This window comes from Peromyscus maniculatus, chromosome 23 (genome assembly GCF_049852395.1).
Source record: "Peromyscus maniculatus bairdii isolate BWxNUB_F1_BW_parent chromosome 23, HU_Pman_BW_mat_3.1, whole genome shotgun sequence".
NCBI classification, from domain to species: Eukaryota; Metazoa; Chordata; class Mammalia; order Rodentia; family Cricetidae; genus Peromyscus; species Peromyscus maniculatus.
Genome location: NC_134874.1, coordinates 29,104,312 through 29,124,070, shown reverse-complemented (window position 1 = coordinate 29,124,070; position 19,759 = coordinate 29,104,312). Strand labels below are relative to the sequence as shown.

At 52.5% G+C, this 19,759-nt stretch overlaps 1 protein-coding gene across 8 annotated transcripts in view; it reads left to right on the top strand.

Annotated features, from left to right (window-relative positions):
* The window catches only part of Zan (zonadhesin), a 103,696-nt gene that overhangs the window by 59,820 nt on the left and 24,117 nt on the right, over positions 1-19,759 (top strand). For 4 of the 8 annotated variants that reach the window (XM_076560848.1, XM_076560851.1, XM_076560844.1 and 1 more), the window contains exons 48-70: positions 685-826; positions 1,330-1,547; positions 2,508-2,649; positions 3,253-3,470; positions 4,693-4,834; positions 5,428-5,645; positions 6,540-6,681; positions 7,187-7,404; positions 8,174-8,315; positions 8,696-8,913; positions 9,358-9,499; positions 9,862-10,079; positions 11,034-11,175; positions 11,567-11,784; positions 12,936-13,077; positions 13,467-13,684; positions 14,471-14,612; positions 15,008-15,225; positions 15,568-15,709; positions 16,081-16,298; positions 17,486-17,627; positions 18,190-18,407; positions 19,302-19,443. In XM_076560848.1, the coding sequence (XP_076416963.1) occupies positions 685-826; positions 1,330-1,547; positions 2,508-2,649; positions 3,253-3,470; positions 4,693-4,834; positions 5,428-5,645; positions 6,540-6,681; positions 7,187-7,404; positions 8,174-8,315; positions 8,696-8,913; positions 9,358-9,499; positions 9,862-10,079; positions 11,034-11,175; positions 11,567-11,784; positions 12,936-13,077; positions 13,467-13,684; positions 14,471-14,612; positions 15,008-15,225; positions 15,568-15,709; positions 16,081-16,298; positions 17,486-17,627; positions 18,190-18,407; positions 19,302-19,443 (4,102 nt within the window). The remainder of the gene's footprint in view (positions 1-684; positions 827-1,329; positions 1,548-2,507; positions 2,650-3,252; positions 3,471-4,692; positions 4,835-5,427; positions 5,646-6,539; positions 6,682-7,186; positions 7,405-8,173; positions 8,316-8,695; positions 8,914-9,357; positions 9,500-9,861; positions 10,080-11,033; positions 11,176-11,566; positions 11,785-12,935; positions 13,078-13,466; positions 13,685-14,470; positions 14,613-15,007; positions 15,226-15,567; positions 15,710-16,080; positions 16,299-17,485; positions 17,628-18,189; positions 18,408-19,301; positions 19,444-19,759) is intronic. The other 4 variants (XM_076560846.1, XM_076560845.1, XM_076560847.1 and 1 more) reach the window with 4 other exon arrangements.

The window sequence follows — 19,759 nt, the reverse complement described above, 5'->3', positions numbered from 1 at the left end:
GTTCCAGGACAGCCAGGGCTACAGATTGAGACCGACTCAAACAAAGCAAAAACAAACAAGAAAACCAGCTGGGATTGAGGGCTACTTCCTCTTTTCCCCTGCTTTGAATGGATAAAGGTTAGGCAAGTGCTCCTCTGCTGAGCCATGCCCCTGTTCCCTCCAGGGACATTCTGGTCAGGAGACATGAGACTTGGTCACACTACCTAGCCCTCCCTTGAGGACTGGGCTGAGCTCTGCCACTGAACCACACTCCCCACACCCCACTGGGGAATCTTAGCAGATGCTCTACCATGAGCCAGACCCCTAGCCCATCACTGGAGGATTCTCGGCAAGTGCTCTACAGCTGAGCTCGGCCTTCTCCAGCCACCATCACTGAGGATCCTAGGCAGAATTTCTGTATCTGAGCCATGCTCCCAAGCCACCAGCAGAGGATTCTAGGCTTAAGCTCTAACACTGCGCCACACTGTCAGCTCCTCAGTGGAGGACTCTAGGCACAAGCCATACCACTAAGCTGTGTCCATTGTCACAGGTGCATTCCCCCAAGTCTTTTCCTTCCATGCTTAGGATAGGTTCAGATCCTGCTGATAGGGAGGCCAAGGTCAGCCCTTCAGACAGGAAGGGAGGCTCTTTCCTTCTAACCAGTCCCTCTGTCCTGACTTCCTTTCTCCCCCTTGACTTCTGCAGGCAGACAAGACCTGGATCAACAGAGGCTGCACCCAGAGCTGTACCTGCTCAGGAGGGGCCATCCAGTGCAAGGAGTTCCAGTGTCCCCCAGACACTTACTGCAAGGACATGGAGGATGGCAACAGTAACTGCACCAAAATCAGTAAGGGAGCCGCGGGGGAGGTGGGGAGGGAGTGCATGTGGCTGGAGGGATCAGAAAGGGAAGAAGGAGGGTAGTCCTCTGGGCTTTTAATTAAGGTCTGGGATGGGGGTACCACCATGGGGAGGGATTGTGAGAACCTATGGCTGGGCTGGATCCCATGGTTAGTCTTTACATTGTTAGTCTCTAAATTGACTTGGCAGATCCAAATTCTTTTTAAAGATGTCTTTAAGACATGTATAATGGTGTGCCTGTGTGTGTATTTATGCACCTGAGTGCAGTGCATGTGGAGGCCAGAAGAGATGCTGGATCCCCTGAAGGTGGAGGTACAGGAGGTATTGAGGACCTTACATGGATACTCGGATCCGAATTCAAGTTTCATATAAGAGCAGCAAGCAATTTTAAAGGCTGAGCCATCTCTCCAGCCCCCTTGTCTGGTTTCTGTAGCTTGCTCACTTGGGCCTTCTAGGTCATCTCCAGTAATTCCAGTCTCCTCCTCCCTGTAGCTCTGCAGTGCCCGGCCCACAGCTACTACACCACCTGCCTTCCCCCCTGTCCACCTTCCTGCTCCGACCCTGATGCCCACTGTGAGGGTGCCATCACCAAAGCCCCCTCTACCTGCAAGGAGGGCTGTGTCTGCCAACCTGGCTTTGTGCTATATAACGACAAGTGTATACTCAGAATTGAGTGTGGCTGCAAAGATGCCCAGGGCGTCCTCATCCCGGTGAGTGGACATCGAAAGTGGGGTTGGTGGGGGATAGGAAACAGCTCAGTGTAAAACATTTGCTGATAAGAGCTGAGAACCTGAGTTTGAATCTTGGTGGGGTGTGTCCGTAATCCCAGGGCTCCTAGTAGGAGATGGGAAAGAGGGACGTGGTCATCCCTAGACATGGTGGTCAGGAGTGAAGAGCAGCAGCAGAGACAGGGCAGAGGGCATGGGAGGAAGGGAAGAAGAGACAGCCTCAGGACGAAGTGAAAGATGAGGACCGGGGTTCAAGACTGTCCTCTGACCTCCACACACACATGTGTTCCTGCCACACACACCCCATAAATACTTTTTTTTTTTTTTTTTGTAAAAAGTGAGATTGAGGGCCACGTTTTTCATTCCTTCTGCTTTTCTCCACCTAGGATGCTTATGTTTTTATGGCTAGTCCTGTAGTATAAAGGTTGATTAGGTTCTAGAACATGCCATGGCCTCAGCCCCTCTTGGGAAATTCTAGTCAAGTACTTACTTTACAACTGAGCTGTAGTTCAGTCCTCAGTGTTGGATCCTAGACAATTGCTGTACCTCTAAGTCGTACCCCTTAACCCTCTTGGGGGATTCTAGGCGAATGTTCTACCTCTACACCCCTGCCAACTGCCTCTTTACCACTTATCACGGAGGATTCGAGGCATGGGTTCTACATCAGAACTGTGCTCCCAAACCCCCAGCTGAGGACTCTAGGGCTGACCTCTATCACTATCATAATTAGCCCCTCCTGGAGGATTCTAGGCATGCACTGTACCGCTGACCTGTGTCCACAGCCTCCAGTGCACCTTCTCCCATAGACTTTCCATCTGTAGTTGGTTAAATGAATACACACAGAACCTGCAGACAGGGAAGGCAAGGGTAAGTCCCTCAGACAGGAAGCAAGACTGTCTTTCTCTAACAGCACCCTCACTTCCTGTCCCTTGACTTCTGCAGGCGGACAAGACCTGGATCAACAGAGGCTGCACCCAGAGCTGTACCTGCATGGGAGGGGTCATCCAGTGCCAGACTTTCCAGTGTCCCTCGGAGACCTACTGCAAGGACACCGAGGATGGCAACAGTAACTGTGCCAAAATCAGTAAGGGAGCCGCGGGGGAGGCGGGGAGGGAGTGCATGTGGCTGGAGAGCCCAGAGACAGGGCAAGATGGAGCTTAGTCCCCCAGGCCTAAGAGGTCTGGGTAAGAGGTACCACAATGGGAATGGATTGTGGGGACCTGTGGCTGGGCTGGGTCCCTTCTCAGTATTAGCCTGCTAGTTCTCAGTCTCACATTATCTTGGAAGATGTATTCTTTTTAAAGATTTTATTTTTAATTCCATGTATAATGGTGTGTCTGTATGTGAGTATGTGCACCTGAGTCAGTTCATGCAGGGGCCACAGAGGACACCAGATGCTCTGGAGCCTGAGTTACATGACATTTTTTGAACAAGACCAACTTGTCTTGGGTCTACCACAAGAACAGCAAGTAGTCTTAACTGCTGAGCCATCTCTCCAGTCCCAAGAGATCCATTCTTACTTTTTTCCTTAGGCTATGGCACAAAGTTCACACTCAGTAAATGTTGGCTGAATGGATAACAAAAGACAGGGGGAGCTCCACTATCTCTTGAGCATTCTGCCTAGTCTGGTTCCTGTAGCCTGCTTTGACCCTGTGTTCCTCTCCATTAACCACACTCTCTCCCCCAGCTCTGCACTGCCCCGCCCACAGCCGCTACACCAACTGCCTACCTTCTTGTCTGGCTTCCTGCTCGGACCCAGAAGGCCAGTGTATGGGCACCAGCACCACAGCCCCCTCCACCTGTAAGGAGGGCTGTGTCTGCCAATCTGGCTTTGTGCTGCATGAAGACAAGTGTATGCTCAGAACTCAGTGTGGCTGCAAAGATGCCCAGGGTACTCTCATCCGGGTGAGTGGGCATCTAAAGTGGTATTGGTGGGGGCTGGAGAGAGAGCTCAGTGGGTAAAATATTTGCGCTCACTGGTGTGAGGGCACGAGTTTAAATGTGCACAGCCAGTGTAAGCCTTGGTGGTGTGCATCTGTAATCCCAGGGATCCTACTAGGAGATGGGAGATGGTGGTAGGATGATTCCTAGAACCATGACAGCTAGCTAGTGCTGTGGGCAGGGTGAGGGACAACAGCGAAGAGAAGAGAGAGGCGGAGGTGAGGCGAGGAGGGGAGGGAAGGGAGGGAGAGAAGAGACTGTCCCAATACAAGGCGGGAGATGAGGACCAACAGCAGGGATTATTTCTGACCTTCACATGTACGTCTGTGCTCCCCGTTCCTCCCTGAAGCTTCTTGTAAAGGTAGGATGGGGACCACTTTCTCTTTTCCTGTACTTTGCTCTTCCTCTTTGTGTGCCTGGTCCTGTAAGGTGAGGATCAGTGATGTCCTGGAACACGCTAAGCCAGTGCTCTACCGCCGAGGCACTCCCCAGCCCATCTCTGGAGTCTAGTCAGGGCTGTAACACTGCCATACACTCCTGGGCCCTCACTGAGGTTCCATGCCCAAGTGCTACTCCTGAGCCACCCTCCCCCATCTCCTCTGGATTCTTGGCAGCTGTCATATCAAGGAGTGAGGTCTTTATCTTCCTATCAGTGATTCCTAGGTAATCGGTCTACTGCTAAGCCAAAGCCTTGGCAAGTTCTTTACAACTGAGCCATACTCCCAGCCTCTCACTGGAGGATAGTAGGCAATTTTGTACTGCAGAGGCATGCTCCTAGACTCTCTTAGAGAATTCTAAGCAAATGGTCTACCTCTAAGCCACAACCTCCTCAGCCCCTCCCAGCCTCCCGGCACTCATCACTGAGGATTCTAGGCATAGGTTCTGCATCTGAGCTGTGCTTCCAGGCACCAAGGGAGAGAGAGTTCTCTGCCCTAGTTCTCCGGTGAGCCCCACCCCAGCCCCCTACTGAAAGGGTCCAGCCATGAACTATACTGTTGAGCTATGTCCACAATCCCAGAGGCATCTTTTTTTCTCCAAATATTTTCCCACCCATGATTGGCTTACTTGTTGATGTGGAACCTGTTGATAGGGAGGGCAAGGTCAGCCCTTCAGACAGGAAGGGAGGCTCTTTCCTTCTCACCAGTCCCTCTGTCCTGACTTCCTTTCTCCCCCTTGACTTCTGCAGGCAGACAAGACCTGGATCAACAGAGGCTGCACCCAGAGCTGTACCTGCTCAGGAGGGGCCATCCAGTGCAAGGAGTTCCAGTGTCCCCCAGATACTTACTGCAAGGACATGGAGGATGGCAACAGTAACTGCACCAAAATCAGTAAGGGAGCCGCATGTGGCTGGAGAGCCCAGAGGCAGGGCAAGATGGAGCTTAGTCCCCCAGGTCTCAGAGGTCAGAGATAGGAAATGCATTGGTGAGGAGGGCTTTGGAGGATCCCTGGCTCAGCTGGGTCTCTTCTCATGGTTAGTGTCTCAGTGGTTAGCCCCCCACATTAAGTTGGGATATTTGTTCGTCTTTACCTTGTTACTTTTAATTACACCTATTAATATATGTCTGTGGGTATGTCACATGAGTATACTGCGCATGGCAGCAGGAAGAGTGTGTTGGGTCCCCTGGAGCTGAAATTCCAGGAGACTGTGAGCAGCACTATCTGGGTGAGGTGAACCCAGCTCAGCTCCTCTGCAAGAACGCATGTGCTCCTGACCGCTGAGCCATCTCTCCAGCCCCAGTGATCCAGTCTTCCTTTGCTGAGGCTTGGCACTAAGTTCACAGTCACTAACTGTTTGATGAATGGATGTAGCCAAAGGAAAAGAGCCGTCTGCTCTCTAGCATGCCAATATGGTTCCTGTAGCCTCAGCTTGTGTTGGCCATTTGTGTTCCTGTCCCCTAACCAAGCTCTCTCTTCCCCATAGCTCTGCACTGCCCGGCCAACAGCTACTTCACCGCCTGCCTGCCCTCCTGCCAGCCTTCCTGCTCTAATATGAATGCCCACTGTGAGGGCCCCAGCACTAAAGCCTCCTCCACCTGCAAGGAGGGCTGCGTCTGTCAATCTGGCTATGTGCTGCAAGACGACAAGTGTGTACCCAAAAGTCATTGTGGCTGCCAAGATGCTCAGGGTGCTCTCATCCCGGTGAGTGGACATCGAAAGTGGGGTTGGTCTGGGCTGGAGAGAGAGCTCAGCAGGTAAATGTTGGTCTCTCCGCTCCACCTAGTTTGAGGACCTGAGTTTGAACTGTATCACCAATGTAAGCCTTGGTGGTATGTGTCCATATCCCGGGGCTCTTTCTAGGAGATGGGACAGAGGGAGAGGATGCTTGTGAGCTAGCTGTCCTTGTGTGAGTAGTGATGAACAGAGTCACAGCATTGGGGGCGGGGGGCGGGACGGACTGCTGAATACCATACAAAGTGGGAAGTGAGACCAACACGTGAGGTCATCCTCTGACCCCCACGCATACATGTGTCCACACCCACATGGCCACACAGATACACTCTCAGTGGCCTGGGGGGTCATTTTCTCCTTTCTTCTGCTTCTCTCCATCTGGGACACGCCTAACTCCACAGCTGGTCCTGTAGTTTGAAAGTTGGTCTTTCCTAGAACATGCAAGGCAGGTGCTCTGCTGCTGAGCCATGAGCCCCTCCTAGAGAATCCTGGTCAGAGGCTCTAAGACAGCAATGCTCCCAGTCCCACAGTGATGACTCGGTTGCTCTACTACTGAGCCATGCCCCCAGCTACTCTTAAAGGATTCTAGGTAAAAGGTTCTGCATTTGAGCTACAGTCCCAGGCTCCCATTGAAGGAGTCTAGGCCTCAGCTCTACCAGTGAGCAACAGGCCATCCCCTTGCTGACTGAGATGTGCTCACAGCCACGGTGTGTCTTCCCCCGTGAACTCCTTGCATCCGTGTTTGTTGTGGCCAGCTGGGGTAGAACGTGCTGAGAGCACACAGCACGCTCTTCTCAGGAGGCAAGGACCACCCAGAGCCAGCACCTTGCTGCCACTTGCCTTCTCTTCCCGTGCCCTCCACAGGAAGGCAAGACCTGGATCACCAGAGGCTGTGCTCAGAGTTGTGACTGCGTGGGAGGGGTCATCCAGTGCAGGACTTTCCAGTGTCCCTCGGGGACCTACTGCAAGGACAGTGAGGACGACGACAGTCGCTGCACCAAGATCAGTAAGGGAACGGGGGCGTGCTCACCATGCTGGGCTGGTCAGTACTAGTCTATCAGTGATCAGTCTCCCACATTTAACTTAAAGATACATCATCTTTAAATTAAATTAAATGTATTTCTTTTTATGTTTATTTACACATGTCTATGTGTATATATTCCATATGCATGCAGATGGGTGCTGTCAGGGGTCGGAAGAGGCTGTTAGGTCTCCTGGAGCTGGAGTTTACAGGTGGTTGTGGGTACTGGGAACGAAACTCAGGTCCTCTGCAAGACCAGCAAGTGCTCTTAACCACTGAGCCATCTCTCCAGCCCCATATCCACCTTCTGAACTTTTCTTTCTGTCCCTGACACACAGTTCATGATCAGTAAATATTTGTTGAATCAATAGCAAAAGGAAAACCAAACAGACAGACAGACAGACTGTTGGTCTTTCAGCCCAGCGTGGTTCCTGTGCCTCCTTGGACTCTTCTGGACCTCTCTACTAATTTCACTCCCCCTCTCCCCCAGCTCTGCAGTGCCCGGCCCGCAGCCGCTACACCAGCTGCCTGCCCCCCTGCCCACCCACGTGCTCGGACCCACAGGGGCTCTGTGGGGGCACCAGCCCTAAAGTCCCCTCCACCTGCAAGGAGGGCTGCGTCTGTCGAGCTGGCTTTGTGCTGCAGGATGACAAGTGTATGCTCAGAACTCTGTGTAGCTGCAGAGATGCCCAGGGCGCTCTCATCCCGGTGAGTGTGTGTGGAGACTGGGCCTGGCGGGGCTAGTGGGAGGGCTGACTGGGTAGAATATCTGCTCAGAAAGTACGAAGACCTGTGTTTTCATCCCACAACCCAAGTACACTGGCCATGTAGCCTGTGCCTCTAATCCCAGGACTCAGGAAACAGGAGGTGGAGACAGAAGAATCCCTGAAACTTGCAGCTAGTCTTGTATGGGTTAGAAGTGTTCAACACCACCAAAGAGGAGGACAGACAGACAGACAAGACTTTGTCTCAATACAAGGTGGAATGTGAGGACCGACACCTGAGATTGTACACACACACACACACACACACACACACACACCACATGTAAACACAGAACTTTTTCAAAGTGGCCTTGGGTGGGGGCCTTCTCCTTTCTGCTCCCCCCCCCAAAATGATTCTACCTGTTTGGCTGGCCTTGTAGTGAGAAGATTGATCAGGTCCTGGTGCAGACTAGGAAATAGTCTACCACTGAGCCACACCCCAAGGCCTTCACTGGGAATTCTAGACATGCCTTCCACTGTTTCTCCATGCCCTCATTACTCCACTGGTAAATTTTAAGTAGATACTATACTGCTAGGCTATAGACACAGACCCAGCTGCAATTAAATATATATTTAATCTATTGTGTTGAATCAATGGATGAGGAACCATCAGATAGAAAAGGCAGTTAAGAATCTTTAGACAGGAAGTGAGGCTGTCTCTTTAGAACTAGTCCGTGGTCCTCAGGTGTCTTCTCTTCCCATGGCATCTGCAGCCAGACAAGACCTGGACCTCCAGAGGCTGCACCCAGAGGTGTACCTGTGTAGCAGGGACAATCCACTGCAGGAATATGCAGTGTCCCTCGGGGACTTTCTGCAAGAACATGGCTGACGGCAGCAGTAACTGCACCAAGATCAGTAAGGGAGCCCCGAGAGAGCAGGGAGGGTGTGCTCACGGCTGGGGAACCCGGGGCAGGCAGGAAGGACCTTGGGCCTTAGAGGTGGGGATAGGCGCTACCACAGTGCGGAGGGCTTCTGGACACCAGTGGCTGGTCTGAGTCTCCTCTCAGTGTTAGTGGCTCTGTGGTTAGCCTCCTACATTGACTTGGGACATCCATCTTTCTTATTTCCTCATGGCTTGGCAACAGCCTAAAAATGTCTATTGACTGAGTAACAAAGGGGGAAAGGAGCCCAAACCAACCTGTAATTCAGGCTACCACAGTTTCCCTGACATGGCTTCCTAGGACCTCCCCGCCCCAGGGCCTCTCCACTGACCCCCCTCTCCCTCCACACGGCAGCTCTGCAGTGCCCGGCCCACAGCCAGTTCACAGCCTGCCTCCCCCCCTGTCCACCTTCCTGCTCCAACCCGGATGGCCACTGTGAGGACGTCAGCACCAAAGCCCCCTCCAGCTGCAAGGAGGGCTGCGTCTGCGATCACGGCTTTGTGCTCAACGAGGACAAGTGTATACCCAGAATCCAGTGTGGCTGCAAAGATACCAGGGGTGACCTCATTCCAGTGAGTGGGCATGGAGGGTGGGACTGAGGGCTGTTTTCTCCTTTGAGCTGCCTCTCTCAGCCTGGGATGCCCCATTCTCAAAGACTGGCCCTGGAGGGAGGAGACTGCTCAGGGCCCGACACCCTGTAGACCAGTGCTCTAAGAGACCCATGCAGTAGCTCCCACTAGAGGATTCCACACAGGCTCTCTACCACTTAATCAGCCTCAGCCCTGGACTCTCGTCCTTAGCAAATACTTGGGTTAGTGAGAAGGATCAGAGTGGGTGTCTAAGGACGTGGAAATCTGCCCACTCCCCAGCTCGGCAGTGTCCGGCCCGCAGCAACACACCTCCTGCCTTCCTCCTGTCCACCGTAGACGTGGACACCCTTCAGGCACGGGGCTAAGCCTGGCTCTCCAGAGCACCCTCTCAGTCTCCACTTCTTTCTCACTCCCTGGCTTCTGCAGCCAGGCAAGACCTGGACCTCCAGAGGCTGCACCCAGAGCTGTGCCTGCGTGGGAGGTGATGTCCAGTGTCAGACTTTCCAGTGTCCCCAAGGGACCTACTGCAAAGACAGTGACGATGACAGCAGTCACTGCGCCAAGATCAGTAAGGGGGCCGTCCCTGGGGATGGGGGCGGTAGCCATCATGGTTGGACAAATCAGAGACCGGACAAGTGGGAGCTTGGTGCTCTGCCCTAAGGTTGGGATTCTGGGGACCTACTGCTGGGCTGGGTCCCCCTCAGTGCTAGTCTCCCGATGGTTAGTCTCCACACTGGCTGAGACATCCAGTCTACTTACTTCTTTCCGCGGTTCTCGGCACACGGGCATGCTCCGTAAATGTTTGCTGAGTGAATGACAAAATGGGGCAGGGAGGCTCTGCGGCCAGTTCTGTCCAGCTGGGTCTTTACAGCGTCTGCTTCACTGGACCCCTCTGTTCTCTCCACTAACCTCTCCTCCTCCTCCCCGCAGCTCTGCAGTGCCCAGACCACACCCACTACACCGCCTGCCTTCCCTCCTGTCAGCCTTCCTGCTCGGACCCAGAGGGACACTGTGAGGGCACCAGCCTTAAAGTCCCCTCCACCTGTAAGGAGGGCTGCGTCTGCCAACCTGACTACGTGCTACATAATGACAAGTGTGTGCTCAGAACTCAGTGTGACTGCAGAGATGCCCGGGGTGTCCTCATCCCGGTGAGTGGGTGCCTGCCGTCCCATTGGTGAAGGCTGCAGAGATGAATCAGTGGGTAAAATGTTTGTGGTGCAAGTTGAGTTTGAATTCGCCTTCGCCACCGCCGGTCCCTGTAAACCGGGTCTCAGTGCTGGGCTCCCACTAGGAGTCCTGAATCCCCAGAAACTTGTGAGCTAGCTATTGTTCTGACAGTAGTGAACAGCATCAATGAAGAGAGGGGAGAGGGAGAGAGAAGAGATTGGGGGGGCAGGAGAGAATCAGAGACAGTGATGCAGAGGCACCCTGTCTCCATACACAGAGGAAGATGAGGATCAACACCCAAAATTGTCCTCTGATGTGGATGCTTAAGTGAGTCTGCACTCACATACAAAGAAATATGAATACACACACACACACACACACACACACACACACACACACACACACACACACACACACACACGGAGTAGGAGAATGGTTTGAAAATCAACCTGGGATTAGGAAGGTCACATTCTCATTGTTTCTTCAAATCTTGCCTGGAATACTCTGTCTATATGCCTGGAGTATGAAGGTTGATGATGTCCAGGCACAGGCTAGGCAAGTGCTCTACCACTGAACCACACCTCCAGCAAGTATACATAGGTCACATGAGCCCCTAGATCCCTGGGGATTCTGGTCAGACGCTCTACAACTGAACTGTATTCCCAGATCCCCATTATAGACTCTGGGCCAGAGTGCTCGCACTGAGCCCCTCCCACACACACCTCAGTGGGGAGTTCTAGGCAGGTCCTATTGCAGAGCTACACACACCACAGCAGAAGCATTTCCCCCAGCATCTTTGACACCGGGTAAGTGGTCTCAGTAGCTGTGACTACATACCTCTATTCAAACCCAAGTCCCTGAGACAGGAAGTGGCACTGTCTCTCTCTCACCTATCCCTCTGTCCTCACATTCTATCTCTTCCTTGGCTTCTGCAGGCAGGCAAGACATGGACCTCCACAGGCTGCACCCAGAGCTGTACCTGCATGGGAGGGGCTGTTCAGTGCCAGAATTTCCAGTGTCCCTCAGAGACTTACTGCAAGGACAATAATGACGGCACCAGTAACTGTGTTAAAATAAGTAAGAGAGCCGTGGGGAAGGTGGTGAGGGGGTATGTGCTCATGACTGGACGAGTCTGAGGCAGGGCAAGAAGGAGCTTGTGCCTCTGCCCTAAGAGGTCAAGATACTAGGTATTACAGTAGAGAGGGTTCTGGTAACCCTCAGCTCTGCTGAGACCCTTCTCGGTGGTAACCTCTCAATAGTCTCTGACACTGACTTGGGAGATCCAGTCTAACTTTCTTCTCTCAGAACTTGGCACATAGGCCATGCCCAGTAAATTTTTGCTGAATAAATAACAAAACAAAACAAAACAAAACCCAAGGTCTCTTGATCATTATGCCCAGCCTGGTTTCTGCTTCCTCAGACACCCTCTGGGCCTCTCCACTAACCCCACTCTATTTTTATCCCATAGCTCTGCAGTGCCCAACCCACAGCCTATTCACTGACTGCCTACCCCCTTGTCTACCTACCTGCTTGGACCCGGATGGCCTCTGTAAGGGAACCAGTCCCAAAGTCCCCTCCACTTGCAAGGAGGGCTGCATCTGTCAATCTGGCTATGTGCTGCAGAATGACAAGTGTATGCTCAGAACTCTGTGTGGCTGCAAAGATGCCCAGGGTGCTCTCATCCCAGTGAGTGGGCGTGGAGGGTAGGATTGGTGGGGGCTGTGGAGATAGCACCGTATAAGTGTTCATCCTGAACTGTTGGACCAAGGTCTCAATCCCCACAATCATAGGAGATGGATACAGTAGCCTATGTCTGTAACCCCAGTGCTTCCACTGGGAGATAGGAAAGGGAGACAGCAGAATCCTCAGAAACTTGAGAGCTAGCTTAGTCTTGTGTGTGCAGTGGTGACCAAAACAAAGAGGACAGGTAAAAAGACAGGCAGACACAGACCGCATTTTTCAATACAAGCTACGGCATGAGTCCAACATTTGAAATTATCCTCTGATCTTTATGTCTAAGTGTGCACACACACACACACACACAGAGAGAGAGAGAGAGAGAGAGAGAGAGAGAGAGAGAGAGAGAGAGAGAGATGTGATGACTCATGCCTTTAATCCCAGTACTTGGAGAGCAGAGACAGATGTATCTCTAAAAATTTCAAGACCAACCTGAGCTACATAACAAGTTCTAGACCAGCCAGGACTACGTAGTGAGAACCTGTTTCAAAAACAAACAAACAAACAAATGAGTGACAATAAAAACCATATAGGATTGGGAGCCATGAGCTCATTTCTTCTGCTTCTCTGCACCTGGGATGCTCCGGTCTGTATGGCTGGTGCTGGAATGTGAGGTTGTTCAGGTCCAGGCACAGGGTAGGCAAATGCTCTATCACTGAACCACTCCCCAGCCCTTCACTGGGGGATTCCAGGCAAGTATTCTACTTCAAAGCCACACAACCTCCCATTACTGAGGATTCTAGTCAGGTGCTATGCAACTGAGCCATGCTCTCCAGGCCCCTACTATAGGATTCAGGGCCAGTGTTCTACCCCTGACCCACTCCCCAGTGCCCTGACCTAGGATTCCAGGCAGAAATTCTGCTGACAGCCCATGCCCCCCGCCTCCTCACTAGGAGAGTCTAGGCAGGTTCTGTTCTGCTCAGTGATGCGTACAGCAACAGAAGGAAATATTTTTCAAATATGTTCTACCTGTTGTTGGTTGACTCAGGAGATGTGCAGTGGCAATGGGGAGGGCAAACCTGAGTCCCTTCAGACAGGTGAGGCCCTCTCTAGCCAGTCTCTCCTTCCTCACTTCCTGTCTCTTTCCATGCCTTCTGCAGGAAGGCAAGACCTTGGTCTCCAAAGGCTGTACCCAGAGCTGTGCCTGCAGGGCAGGGAGCATCCACTGCCTGGATTTCCAGTGTCCTCCAGGGACTTACTGCAAGAATGACAATGATGACAGCAGTCACTGTGCTGAAATCCGTAAGGGCCTGGGGGAAGACGGAGAAGCTGGTGGCAGGAGGGACTAGAGGCAGGGCGAGAAGACACTTAGGTCCTTGGGTTCAGGGGTGTGGGGATAGAAGGCACCACAGTAGAGAGAGTTTGTGGAGCCAAGCTTGGCTGAGTGCCTTCTCAGTCTCAATGTTTAGTCTCCTCCGCTGACTTGGGGCATCCATTTTTCTTACTTTCTCTCTCGTGGATTGACAAACAGGGCATGCTCAGTGAATGCTTGTTGAATGGATAGTAAGTGTGGTGAGGTGGGAAAGGATCTCCTGGTCATTCTGTCAAGTCTGATCTCTGCACAGAAGCCTCTGCTTCCTCGGGCCTCCTCTGGTCCTCTCCATTAACTCGGCTCTCCCTCCACTCCACAGCTCTGCAGTGTCCAGTCAACAGCAGCTTCACCGCCTGCCTGCCCTCCTGCCCACCCTCTTGCTTGGACCCAGAGGGCCACTGTGGAGGCACCGGCCTCAAAGTCCCCTCCGCCTGCAAAGAAGGCTGCCTCTGCCACTCTGGCTTTGTGCTTGATAACGACAAGTGTGTCCCCAGAATTCACTGTGGCTGCAAAGGTGCCCAGGGTGCTCTCATCCCGGTGAGTGGAAGTGGAGAATGGGAACATCATCATCATCATCATCATCATCTTCTTCTTCTTCTTCTTCTTCTTCTTCTTCTTCTTCTTCTTCTTCTTCTTCTTCCTCTTCCTCCTCCTCCTCCTTCCTTCTCCTCTTCCTCCTCCTCCTCCTCCTCTTCTTCCTCTTCCTCCTCCTCTTCCTTTCTTCTTCTTTCGTCTGCCCCTCATCTGGGATGCTCATGTCTATATGGCTGGCCTGGGAGTGTGAAGAAACATCTGTCCTGGCATTGGCTAGGCAAATGTTCTCCCCTGAGAACCATTCCCAGCCCCTTGTTGTGGGGTTCTAGGCAGTTGTTCTACCCCTGAGCCACACCCCAGCCCCTCACTGGGGGATTCTAGGCAGGGGCTCTCCCACTGAGCCACACCCCAGCCCCTCACTGGGGGATTCTAGGCAGGGGCTCTCCCACTGAGCCACACCCCAGCCCCTCACTGGGGGATTCTAGGCAGGGGCTCTACCTCTGAGCCACACCCCAGCCCCTCACCGGGGGATTCTAGGCAGGGGCACTCTGTTGAAAGAGTCGCCAGCACTTCCCTCTCAGATTTTAGTCAGGTCTCTACTGCCACGCTGAACCCCATCCCAGGTGCGATACTTGTTCAGCTGGTTTCCGTGTGCTGGTGGTTGACTCGGTAGATATGGACCTATAGAATGGGAGGGAGAATGAAAAGTCCTGCAGATAGGAGTAAGGCTGACTCCCTTGAACTAGCCCCTCTGTCCCCACTCCATTTCTCTTCCTGTGGCTTCTGCAGGCAGGCAAGACCTGGACTCCTAGAGGCTGCACCCAGAGCTGTACCTGCATGGGAGGGGCTGTTCAGTGCCGACATTTCCAGTGTCCCTCAGAGACTTACTGCAAGGACAATAGTGACGGCACCAGTGACTGTGTTAAAATAAGTAAGAGAGCCGTGGGGAAGGTGGCGAGGGTGTGTGTGCTCATGACTGGACGAGTCTGAGGCAGGACAAGAAGGAGCTTAGTCCCCACTTAAGAGGTCATCGATAGGAGGGTCCACGTAGGAATTCTGGGATTCAGTAGGAAGGATTCTGGAGACACAGGTTGTGGCTGAGTCCCTTCTCAGGGTTAGTCTCCCACACTGAGTTAAAAGAAACCATTCTTTCCATCTGTCCTCTGTGTTGAACACACAGCCCATCCTCAGTGAATATTTGCTAAATGAACACTAAGAAGAAGGAAGAAAGCCCCAAACTCTGTTGTTCTTCTGCCTAGTTTGGTATTTACAGCCTCTCCTTCCTTTTGCCCTCTCCTCTAACCCCACTCTCCTTCTGTCCCCCAGCTCTGCAGTGCCCGGCCCACAGCCTCTACACCGACTGCCTGCCCTCCTGCCAGCCTTCCTGCTCCGACCCAGATGCCCACTGTGAGGGCACCAGTCCTAAAGTCCCTTCTACCTGCAAGGAGGGCTGCGTCTGCCAACCGGGCTATGTGCTGAGTAATGACAAGTGTGTGCTCAAAACTGAATGTGACTGCAAAGACACCCAGGGTCCTCTCATTCCAGTGAGTGAACTGGGAAATCATGGTGGAGGGGGAGATAGCTGGGAGACTCAACTGATGTAAAATCTGTAGACAGTGAGGGCAAATGTAAGTACCCCAGACAGGAAGTGAGGCCATCTCCTGAGAACTAGAGGCCAGAAGCCGTGGTTAAGAGCACATGCCACTCTACCAAGAAGATTGGAATTTGGATCCTGTAACTCCAGCTTCAAGGGATTGATGTGTCTTCTGGCCATCATGGACAATCATATGCATGTACTCACATGGACACACACACACACACACACACACACAACTAAAAAAGAAGCCATCCTTGAACTTTACTTCCATTTCCTGTGGCTTCTGCAGGCAGGCAAGACCTGGATCACCAGAGGCTGCACCCAGAGCTGTACCTGCACAGGAGGCGTCATCCACTGCCAGAATTTCCGGTGTCCCCAAGGGACCTACTGCAAGGACAACAATGATGGCAGCAGTCACTGTGCTAAAATAAGTAAGGCCCTGGGGAGTGTGGAGAGGATGGGCTCCTAATTGGAGGAGGCAGAGGCAGGGCAACAAAGGAGCTTCTTCCTCCCCTGAGCCCAGAGGCGGGATGTCAATCTTACAACAGTGGGGGTGGGTGCTGGGGGCTGCAGCAGACCCCTCTCAGTGGGTGATCTCCCACTGGCCTGGCTGTGCTGCTTCTTAGTTCTCCTCTCAGGACTTGCCACAAGGGCCATGCTCAGTAAATGTTTTTAGAATGAATAATGAAAGCACAGAGGGGGGGCCCAAATCTCCTTAGTCACTGTGCCTAGCCTGGTTTCTATAGCCTTTGCTTTGGGGCCCCTCTTGTCTCCTCTAACCCTACTCTCTCTGCACCCCCAGCTCTGCAGTGCCCAGACCACAGCCACTTCACTGACTGCCTTCCCTCCTGCCCACCTTCCTGTGCCGATCTGGATGCCCACTGTGAGCACACCAGTCCCAAAGTCCCCTCTACGTGCAAGGAGGGCTGCCTCTGTCAACCTGGCTACTTCCTGAACAATGACAAGTGTGTGCTCCGAATTCACTGTGACTGCAAAGATGTCCATGGTAGCCTCATTCCGGTGAGTGGGTGTGGGAGGTGGGATTGGGGCAGCTGGGAAGAGGGCTCAGTGAATCAGGTCCAAGTGTGGGGACCTGAGCTTAAATCCCATATAAGCATGTTAAGATGGGAGTAGAATCCCCAGAAACTTGCAAGCTAGCCAGCCAAATATTTACTGTGAAGACCAATGGCAACAATAAAACCCGAGAGTTGAGATATCCTGTCTCAATCTAAAGTAGAGAAAGTGAGACCCAACACCTGAGCCTGTTCTGACTGCCTCTCCTGTACACACACACACACACACACACACACACACAGAGAGAGAGAGAGAGAGAGAGAGAGAGAGAGAGAGAGAGAGAGAGAGAGAGAACATACATATAAATACTAAAAGATTAATTTTTAAAAAGTAGAGGGCCAGAGACATGGCTGGGTAAAGACGCTTGCCTTCAAGCCTGAACACCTGAGTTCAATCACCAGGACCTACATGGTGAAAGGCAAGAACCGACTCACACAAGTTGTCCTCTGACCTCCACATGTGTACTTGTCTCTGGCTGGCTCTTGAGTTTGAAAGTTGGTCAGGGCCTGGCACTTGCTGGGCAAATGCTCTACCACTGAGCCATGCAACTGGCCTGTCAGTGAAGATTGTATGCAAGTGAGCTGTGTACCTGGGCTGTGCTCAGAGGCCCCTTTTGAGCATTCTAGGCCTGCACTCTGTCACGGAGCCTCTTGTGCTGCTTTTCACAGGGGATCCTAGGCAGGTGCTCTACACTGAGCCACACCCCAGCCCCTCACTGGGGGATTCTAGGCAGGGGCTCTACCACTGAGCCACACCCCAGCCCCTCACTGGGGGATTCTAGGCAGGGGCTCTACCACTGAGCCACACCCCAGCCCCTCACTGGGGGACTCTAGGCAGGAGCTCTACACTGAGCCACACCCCAGCCCCTCACTGGGGGATTCTAGGCAGGGGCTCTACCACTGAGTCACACCCCAGCCCCTCACTGGGGGATTCTAGGCAGGTGCTCTACCACTGAGCTAACCCAGTTGTCCTAGCTATAATTCTTGTTTCAATATTTTCTACCTCTGGTTGGTTGATTCAGTAGATGTGAAACCTGTAGACAGGGCAAGTGCATATACTTCAGACAGAAGGTCAGTCTGTCTCCCTAGGACAAGCTCTTCCACCTTCACTTCCTCTTCCTATGACTTCTGCAGGCAGGCAAGACCTGGATCTCCAAGGGCTGTACCCAGGACTGTGCCTGCACAGGAGGAGATGTCCAGTGCCAGAATTTCCAGTGTCCCTCAGGGACCTTCTGCAAGGACAGTAGTGATGGCAACAGTCACTGTGTCAAAATCAGTAAGGGGGCCACGGGGGAGGTGGGGAGGGTGTGCTCATGGCAGGAGGGACCAGAGGCAGGGCAAGGCCGAGCTTAGTCCTCTGGCCTTGGAGGTTGGGGATAGGGGTGCCCAGTGAAGAGAGTCTGGACCCAATGCCTATAGCACAAGTCTCATTGGTTAGCCTCCCATGCTGACTTGGGAGAGCCACTGTTTTTAGTCTCCCACGCTGAACTGGGAAAAAAGTACTCTTAACCTTCTTTCCCCAGACTTGGCACACAGCCCAATGCTCAGTAAAAGTTTACTGAATGAATAACAACAACAACAAAAATTAGAGCCAGGCGGTAGTGGCACATGCCTTTAATCCCAGCACTTGGGAAGCAGAGGCAGGAGGATCTCTGTGAGTTCGAGGCCAGCCTGGTCTACAGAGCGAGATCCAGGACAGGCTCCAAAACTATACAGAGAAACCCTGTCTTGGAAAAACAAATTAGACCCAAAGAGCTATTGCTTGTTTTGCCAAGCCTGGTTTCTATAACATGTGCTCCCTTGGGTCCCCTCCCTGACTCCACCCTCTCTACCCCCAGCTCTGCAGTGCCCGGCTCACAGCCATTTCACCAGCTGCCTTCCCTCCTGCCCACCTTCCTGCTCTGTTCTGGATGGCCACTGTGAGGAAAACAGCTCCAAAGTTCCCGCAACCTGTAGGGAGGGCTGCCTCTGTCAGCCTGGCTACTTGTTGAATAATGACAAGTGTGTGCTCCGAATCCAGTGTAGCTGCAAAGACGCCCACGGTGGCCTCATTCCCGTGAGTGGGTGTGGAACAAGGAGGGACTGGTGGGTGGCTGAGGAGATGGCTCACTGGGTAAAATGTTTGCCTTGCAAGTGTGAGGGCCTGAGGAATCTCCGGAACCTATGTAAGCTGGGTATGGTAGCTTCTAGCTTCTACTGGGAGAAAGGAGAACCTAGAAACTTGTAGGCTAGCTACTCTTGTGATTGCACAGGGACAGGGAGCCTCGCAATGCAAGGCAGAAGGTGAGGACTACCATCCCAGGCTGTATTCTGACCTTCACACATACATGCACAAATCTCCCACACACATGAACATACATGAAAACGCACAAAGATTTAAAATAAAAGTAGAATGAACTTTTTCCCTCTGCTCTTGTTGACCTGGGATGTGCCTGTATTTTTGTTTGTTTTGTTTTTGTTTTTTTAATTTGAGACAGGGTCTCTCTATATAGCCCTGACTGTCCTGGAACTTACATGGACAGACTGGACAGGTCTCGAACTCACAGAGATCTGCTCGACTCTGTCTCCTGAGTGCTAGGAGTGAAAGTGTTCACCACCACGTGGATGCACCTGTCTTTAGAGCTGACCATTGAGTGGGAAGGATGGGAATGGCCTGGCACAGGACAGATAAGTACTCTATCACTGAGAATTCTAGGCAGGCTGTCCATAACTGAGTCATACCTCCAACTCCTAACTACAGGATTCCAGGCAGGTGTTATGCCTCTAAGATGTGCACACATCATCCCCTAATGCAATTATTTTTTCAAATATTTTTCACCGTCGTTTGTTGACTCAATAGATGTGGAACCTGCAGACAGTGAGGGCAGACCTATGTACCCTGGAGCAGTGAGACTGTCTCCTTAGAACTCAGCCCTTCCTCTCTTTCTTTCTCTTCCCGTGACTCTTGCAGGCAGGCAAGACCTGGATCACCAAAGGCTGCACGGAGAGCTGTAACTGCATGGGAGGGACCATCCAGTGCAGGACTTTCCAGTGTTCCCCAGGGACCTACTGCAAGGACAGCAGTGACGGCAGCAGTCACTGTGTCAAAATCAGTAAGGGGCCATGGGTGTGCTCATGGCTGGAGGGGGGAGAGGCAGGGCAAAATGGAGCTTGGTCCCCTGGGCCTCAGAGGTTGGTTACTAGGTACCACAATGGGGTGGAGTCTGAGGACCTTTGGCTCTGCTGAGACCTTTCTCAGAGCAGGTCTCCCATGATTAGTCTTCCCCATCTAGTTGGGAGATTCATTCTTCTTGCTTTTCAAAGGGCTTGACACACACCCCATGCTCAGGAAATATTTTCAAAATTAATAACAATAGGGAAAAATCCTGAAGCTCTGGGGGTCATTTCTCTGCTTCCTTGAACCCCATC